This window comes from Primulina eburnea, chromosome 3 (genome assembly GCF_022965805.1).
Source record: "Primulina eburnea isolate SZY01 chromosome 3, ASM2296580v1, whole genome shotgun sequence".
Taxonomy (NCBI): Eukaryota; Viridiplantae; Streptophyta; class Magnoliopsida; order Lamiales; family Gesneriaceae; genus Primulina; species Primulina eburnea.
Genome location: NC_133103.1, coordinates 12,472,333 through 12,480,450, shown reverse-complemented (window position 1 = coordinate 12,480,450; position 8,118 = coordinate 12,472,333). Strand labels below are relative to the sequence as shown.

At 38.4% G+C, this 8,118-nt stretch overlaps 1 protein-coding gene across 2 annotated transcripts; it reads right to left on the bottom strand.

The window, feature by feature from the left end:
- Nucleotides 1-447: 447 nt before the first annotated feature.
- On the bottom strand, nt 448-5,936 carry LOC140826498 (chaperone protein ClpB3, chloroplastic-like). Of its 2 annotated transcripts, none has more exons than XM_073188845.1 (10): nt 5,461-5,936; nt 5,152-5,373; nt 4,578-4,815; nt 4,011-4,206; nt 3,582-3,636; nt 3,340-3,490; nt 2,840-3,148; nt 2,283-2,548; nt 1,156-2,085; nt 448-916 (listed from the first exon to the last, which is right to left on the bottom strand). In XM_073188845.1, exons 1-10 carry the CDS (start codon nt 5,701-5,703, stop codon nt 593-595), a joined length of 2,934 nt encoding a protein of 977 aa, XP_073044946.1. In that variant the 5' UTR covers nt 5,704-5,936; the 3' UTR covers nt 448-592. The 2 variants fall into 2 exon arrangements, with proteins under 2 accessions (XP_073044946.1, XP_073044947.1); XM_073188846.1 differs by having other exon boundaries at nt 5,152-5,370.
- Nucleotides 5,937-8,118: the final 2,182 nt, after the last annotated feature.

Genomic DNA, 8,118 nt, shown 5'->3' with positions numbered 1-8,118 from the left:
AGTTAGTTTGCCATTCCACAAATTTGGGTGGTTTTATTATAAAGCATTATGGCAAGTTAGCCTTCTCTCCTCGCATCACCGATAACTACATTCATTTCACAGGTCTCTCCAATATTTTGAACTGAAACATTTGATAATGCTGGATTGCGGAAGCTCGAGTAGATCTCCATGTCAGCTGTAATATGAAGTAGAGATGTAAATTTATTTCATGTAAGAGTTCCATTCCATTCTTAAGTCCGTACTGAATTCTCATTCTTTGATTCTTTGATCTCACCATTATTTCGCACTATAAGCAATGAATCTGCTCGCACATTGATCTAAAAGATGTAATGAAATTAATGGAAAATCTGTAAAATTGGTTACATGCATCTCTGCTTTTATTATTCGGTATCAAAATTGCATCGACAAAAAATTTGTATTTTTTTGTTTAATCAGATTCGATAGATATGATGTAAGTTTTAGGCATTACTGGATCAGGGTTGTATAGTGGCTATGTATCTGTACAAAATACACCTCAAAAATGGGTGAAGCCCAGGCAGTTCTCACAAGTCACAACACATGTTAAAAGATGAATCAATATACAAGGAAGACCTCACACTGTCGAAAATGCCTCGAGATTTTGAGAAGACGCATCGGAACCTGATTCCAATCTTCTGAAAACAAGTTTTTGCTGTGGTGTCTGACCATTGCCAAAAGCTGCAACTTCGGTATCGACAAGAATAGAGTCATCTTCTTTAAATTCTGATCTCAAGATACCTTTGGCAAGCTCATTTTCGACATACTGTTGGATAACCCGTTTCACTGGCCTTGCTCCATAGTTTGGATCGTATCCAAGACTTCCTAAGAGTTCAACTGCAGCATCAGTCACCTGAATTTTCATCTTCCTATCAGCTACCCTCTTTTGTACACGTTCCAACTGTCAAACCACATAATGAATTAGACCAGATTCAATCTAAACAAAACGTTTCTGATGAACAATCTCTTTCAAAAAGACAAACAATATAAAATGGATCAACGGGTTTTCCCCTATTAGGGATTAAATAACTGAAATCCCTCATTTTTGAAACATATATCAAAAGGCAAAAAATTTCTCACATTCGTGGACCACCTTGCAAGATGTCTGTGTGTGTGGTAAATCAGAAAAGAATTACTCACCTGTAATCTAACAATTCTGCCAATCTGGTTGCGATCAAGAGGCTGGAATACTATGTATTCATCCACTCTATTCATGAACTCAGGGCGGAAAATAGATCTCGCAGCCTCCATCACCCTTTGCTTTATGGTTTCATAAGCCATCTCCTTAGGCAAGTCACCGTCATCATCTGTGTTAAGAATATATTGAGAGCCCACATTTGAAGTCATAATTATTACCGTGTTGGTGAAGCTCACAGTCCGTCCTTGCGAATCAGTTACTCTACCGTCATCCAGGATTTGCAGAAACACGTTAAACACATCCGCATGAGCCTTTTCAATCTCATCAAACAAAATAACCGCGTACGGCCTCCGGCGAACAATCTCTGTTAACTGGCCACCTTCTTCGTATCCAACATATCCTGGAGGGGCTCCTATTAAACGTGAAACTGCATGCTTTTCCATGTACTCACTCATATCGATTCTTACAAGAGCTTCTTCAGTGTTGAACATGTAGGAGGCAAGAGCCTTTGCAAGCTCTGTCTTTCCAACTCCCGTTGGACCCATGAACATAAAGCTAGCAATTGGGCGGTGAGGATCTGAAAGACCGGCCCTTGATCTCTGTATAGCATCTGCCACCGATTTCACAGCAGGATCTTGACCAACAACACGTTTATGTAGCTCTTCCTCCAAATGCAACAGCTTCTCTCTGTCTGATTGTTGTAGTTTGGAAACGGGAATTCCAGTCCATTTACTAACAATCTGCGCAATATCGTCGCCTGTGACTTCTTCTCTAAGCATGGACTTCCCTGACCTCATATAATCATCTAGTTCCTTTTCCGCAGTTTCAAGCTGACGTTGCAGAGAATTTAGGCTACCATACTTCAATTCAGCTGCACGATTGAGATCATACTCTCGCTCAGCCTGTTGGATCTCCAGATTTACTCTGTCAATCTGCCAAACAAAGTTTACTTAGCTGTAGTCTGATTATTAATTATCTAATTGTTTGAATTCCTTCGAAACTTAAGATGACAGAAGATTGATCCACGAGACCATTCCAATCCAGACGACTCTTCCAAAATTTACATGTTGAAACAAGATCTATTTCAAAGAAACTCCAGCTCAAATTCTGCCAATAATTAAGCACATACCTCTTCCTTAATAGACTGGAGTCGTGTCATGACAGTTTTTTCATGTTCCCACTGCTCATTCAGTTCAGCTTGTCTCTGCTTCAAGAGAGATAACTCAGCCTCGAGGCGGTTTAACCTATCCTTGGATGCTCTGTCCGTGTCATTTGTTAAAGATAGCCTTTCCATTTCAAGTTTAAGAACAGCACGGTTAATTTCATCAAGAGCTGTTGGCTTTGAAGTGATCTCCATTTTCAATTTTGCAGCTGCCTCATCAACCAGATCAATAGCTGCACAATTCAAATAAGTAACAAAGAGTGACTTCTCAAGCCAAATTTCAAGTCAAAGTTTTCGCAGTAAAGGGAAACATTTGGTATCTGGAGTTTATCGTGGAAATTTGTAGTCTTCTCATATCAAACCATGTCACTTTCAGAATAATTTTTAAATACTAGGTCACTGTTTCCATCATAATTTAGAATTCGTATTTTGACAGGTCACGAAGATCCAAAAGATCAGCAAACCTCTGTGCTCCCACCTTGAAAATATTTCTTAGCAATTGACGAGCGTAACAAATTTCTTACCTTTGTCAGGTAGGAAACGCCCACTGATATAGCGATCTGATAACATTGCAGCTTCAACAAGTGCACTATCTGAAATTCGGACACCATGGTGCAGCTCATATCTTTCACGCAACCCACGGAGAATAGAGATTGTGTCTTCTACTGTGGGTTGATCAACATAAACTTGCTGGAACCGACGCTCTAGGGCTGGATCTTTCTCAATATATTTCCGATACTCATCTAAAGTGGTTGCTCCAATGCACCGGAGCTCTCCACGGCCAAGCATGGGTTTTAGGAGGTTGCCAGCATCCATTGCACCATTTGTCGCACCTGAATGATGGTAAAATATTATTAGCATATTCATGCAAGTAGACACACGACAAAAAATGCCACTCTGTAGGAATATAGGGAATAAGAGATCACGCCTAGGAATATGATCAAGGAGCGACTAAGAATTGCATAAAGTTATCAGTTCAAAACAAGAAACAGTATGCGCTTTTTTAATCACACAGAAAAACTACCTGCCCCAACTACTGTGTGAATTTCATCAATAAAAAGGATTATCTGGCCATCTGAATCAGTTACTTCCTTAAGCACGGCTTTCAATCTATCTTCAAATTCTCCTCTGTATTTTGCACCAGCAATGAGAGCTCCCATGTCGAGAGATATTAACTGCATCAGAAATTGAAATGATATTTAACAGAAAAAAAAAAGGAGACTACTGTATCTATGCATCTTTATGGACATTTCAACCATCACTCACCCTGCGATTCATTAAAGCCTGAGGGACATCACCCTGTACAATTCTCTGCGCGAGCCTGTGAGCAATAATCTCATTATAATCATGATATTGAATAACAAATTCAACATGGAAAGTGCTGTTGAAGGTGGAATTTGGAAAGGAACCGATAGAAGCTCATTTGATAATAGTTATCGTACTGCGAATAAACAAAACTTGTGGAGTACTGTTCTATGATTTGGTTCATATTCATTCAAACCATATACTGCAACCATTCGCTATATTACTGGCTTGGCAATATGTGACAGTTTTGTTACTTAATGTAGACACACCGCCGCTCAAATTAGAATGTTAAGTGAGTGGTTCTGTTGGATAATTAAGAAAAGCAGAATCTGAGATAAAATATATTAGGCGGATGATGAAAAACACACTTGGAAATGTCGCAGTGCTCACCCTTCAGAAATTGCAGTCTTCCCAACACCTGGTTCACCAATAAGAACAGGATTATTTTTTGTTCTTCTTGAAAGAATCTGAATGCATCTTCGTATTTCATCATCTCTTCCTATCACAGGGTCCAGCTTTCCTGCTTTTGCCATGGCAGTTAAATCTTTTCCATATTTTTCCAGTGCCTCATACTTCCCTTCAGGATCTGCGCAGAAATAATACACACAATATCATTTGATGCAAAGTTAAATTATAAATTCAAGTTTAGAAAAGAAGACAAATGACCTCATGATCTATATATATGTGCGAGTGTGTGAACTTATTAATTTAAGTGCTTATTCAAACAAATGGATACGATTAAGTTCAAGAACGAACAATCTTGGGATGTAGAAAACATCCCGCTGGTTTGAATAATATGCTGCTTCTAGAGTATTTTTCTGGCCTCGAAACTTCGCGGCAAAATAACAACAAACACTCTTCCATCCTAGCTAAATTTCTCACGCGGATTAAGGAAATATCACAATTAAGAAATAATCATATGAGAGAAGTTTGATAAACACTTCGCATAAATACTACCTTGATCAATAACTGTCTGGCGTCCCCTGATGGCCTGAATCGCATCTTTCAGAGTTTTCTGGGTGAGCTTAAAATCCTTAAATAATAGCTTCCCAAACCTGTTATCTTGGCAGAAACCAAGAACTAAATGCTCCACTGACACAAACGAATCACCATACTCTCTCATGTGCTCTCTGGCTCGCTGTATAAGCCCTTCCAGATCCCTTCCCAACATGGATCCGGATGACTCTCCAAGAACCTGACATCCCATAGACCATACACAGAAAATAAATCATCAATCACCTAACAATCAGTAAAAAATCCAGTGTTGAATCCAACGAACTAGTGTAAATTCGCAAATTATAGTTAGCTATATTGGAGGTGCAAGCAATATGATGGAGCAAAATGCATCAAGTGAGCAGTTTTCAAAACACATGATGCTTGTTTAACCCAAGTCTCTGAAAAACGTATAAGAATACCAACATGTCAATGGATGACCAATAATTTGTTTACGATTTCCTAATCAAAACAACCATGATTGAACGAAAAGATACGATCTCATTTTCAATCAAAACAATTAACTGTATCAAACAACCTTTGGCTGGCGCTGAAGGTAATTGTCCGTAGCTTCAAGAAGTCTCGTATTGTCAACACCAGCCTTGGAGAATATCCGGCGAGCAAGACCATTCTTCTGCTCCAAAAGTGCCTTCATCAAATGCTCCGTCTCCACTATCTGATGTTTGTTCTCCTTCGCCACTTCCGGCGATGACACAATCGCTTGCCACGCCATTTCTGTAAATTCTGCCTGCGTGATCTGCTGCATTGAAAAAATAAAACAACCATAATAAGCAAACAACCTCGAGCAAATTCCAACAAAAAACAAAGGAATTCACAATCAACTCACTCTTCCAGAAGATGCCTCACACCGCACGACAAAAGACCGCGACTTTCTCCGAAATTTATCAAAATTGAGCGTAAAAGCAGTACTATTACTCTTCAACTTCAACGAATTCAACTTCTTCACCCCTCCAGGTTTCGCTAGAAAGTTGACGCACAACGGCTGCCTAGAAAACAAGGCGGTTTTAGCTGCATATTCCGACGGCACAGCACAAACTTTGGCAGGGGAGAACAACGCCGCAGCGGCCATTAAATATCTGGTCAATATTAGCGCTCAAATTTCCCGGTGAAGAATTGCAGTAGGGATTGAAGTACTGCTTCTGTGCAGGCAACGTCATTTAAGCAGAGGCAACGACGATTCTAGCAAATTCTAGGCGAAGCCAAGCATAGAGTACCGGATGGAATTTGATAACATCACCTGCCCGTGAGCCATAAACGTGGCGACCCATGGATGGCCACTTCCCCCAGTTTTGTGTGCTACTCTTCATCAAGTGTGCGTGACAATACCTATTAAAGTGTATAATGTATATACATATACACTCGTGCAAATCATATAATATAATATTTATTAAACGTGTTTATATCTGTGTGTTTGTTGCTGAAACGATATAATAAATGAATATCATCTCATTGATATAGTCCATCGACAATATAACATATATATAATTTTTTGTAATTATTGCTCAACCCTTAGTGTAATACATCTATTGGATTTGTTCGACTAAATCCGTCGGTCCTATGTTTGTCATAAATATACTATTTTAATTATTATAATTTAACTAAATAGAAAACACTCTGTGTGTTCAAACATTGGTGGACAAGGGTATTTTTCAGCTTCATTTCGATTTCTTAGAATAGAACATTTGATGAAAGCATTAGTAAACCACAATCATAATCTTGAATCTGTTTTAAAATTTGATTATATAGATAGTTCGTAACCATGTTTTTACATGAAGTGATGATTTGAACCATACAACCAGCAGAAGTGACTAAAACAAGTAGACTGATACAAAGAATGATCTATGCATCCAAAATCTTCTGCACAAACAATACATAATGAATATGTATGTGTAACCTATGATTCTGTAATCACCTCAATACTTACAAACTATAATTGCCATTAACGCGAATCCTAACTATGTCAACAGTGCAACAACTAATCACGACGAGGTCAAAAAATAAAGTTTTTTGCCTAAGAAAAATAAATAAATGCAAGTTTCGAGTTTCCCTGGTCCAGACATATAGACATCTTCTCAAAGAATCTTCGAGGAAACTCAAATCCCTCCGTCTTCTATAGCAGTTGATTGTCACTCCATTATGGGCAAATACCAATAAAATCATTAGAATAATTAACATACTTAGTCCAGTAAGGGCAAAACCAAACTCCACCCACGGTTTGGATTGGACATTATAGTGAATCACTGCTGCCTTTTTCTTCACATTTTCGATGTTGGTGTTATTTGATAACCGAAGCCAAGCATGTGCCAAGACGGGTTGATTGGCTGCACCAGGTCTTAAAATGCAATCAAAGCTGGAGGAAGGGTTCCAAGTTTCCACAGGGTAAGATTTGATTTCAGATTCTGCAACATATATAAACCGAGTAAGGAACTGGAGCATGACAGTTGTGCAAGGCCGAAGCAATGAAGGCAAGCAGACATACTACAACTTGGCAAGACCAGACACGTTGATAGTTGAAGGCTCCCAATTATATAAAATTTAAACAATCCAGCTCCAAATTTATGTAGTTTCCTAAAACAAAACAAGCACCTGACATTCGATAGCTTCCTAGTTTTGCATAGGAATCAAGAAAATAACATTAAAACAATAAAGTTTGTGAATCTAACATGGAACACACAGAAGGATACAACCCCAAGGATAGCTTCCTAGCTTACTCCTACGATGGTGCAGATTGCCCCTGTGCGGATATTTTGGGCGAGGTGAAGTGCCCCTGCATTTATTTTGTCGTTTTTTTTTTTTTTGTAAATATTTAAACAATTAAATCAAACAAAAGGAAAGGGATTGTATGGATGATCTGTAAAAAAAAATTTAAAAAATTTACAGATCAAATTCATGTGTGGCCGAATCTGGGGCAAGACTTGGCCAATTTCACGTAGGACTCAAATTCATGTGTGGCCGAATCTGGGGCATTCCGAAACACCCACTAAATTACATTAAGTTCTAGAAGCCTAAAACTACACAAGGTTAATCTCCTGTTCCATTATGGCTCTCGGATGACACAATGTGTCATTTTTTGAAATCTGAAAATAAATCCTTGCAGCCAACTTCATTAAATATTTATACTCATAGTCATAGCAATTAATCCACGTGAAGCAAAAGTCATAACAAAGCCTACAAGCTTTTAATGCATCTACGTACATCCACGTTATTCATCCAAAGCACAAACACAGCCAAATCCAAATGTCCTCTTTTTATATATCAATTCTTCACTTGTTACGGCCCATCTCTAATCCTGATGCACTTACAATTAAAGCTTCAATGATATAAATATTTTTTATAAAAGCAAAATCACTAATCTTTGCCGTTTTTACCAACTAGATTTGGTTGTAATAAATTTATGAAAGAGTAGAGAGATTGCAAAGATTTGTGAAGCACTCCAGTCTTAGCTAGACAAATTCACCAGTATAAATTAGGAACGTAGCACTAG

Coding starts and splice junctions, on each gene's coding strand:
- LOC140826498 (XM_073188845.1), bottom strand. CDS start 5,703: ATGGCCGCTGCGGCGTTGTTCTCCCCTGCCAAAGTTTGTGCTGTGCCG. Junction 3,149..3,339: donor TCACACAGTAGTTGGGGCAG/GTAGTTTTTCTG, acceptor ACCATCATTCAG/GTGCGACAAATGGTGCAATG. Junction 917..1,155: donor GCAGAATTGTTAGATTACAG/GTGAGTAATTCT, acceptor GTGGTTTGACAG/TTGGAACGTGTACAAAAGAG.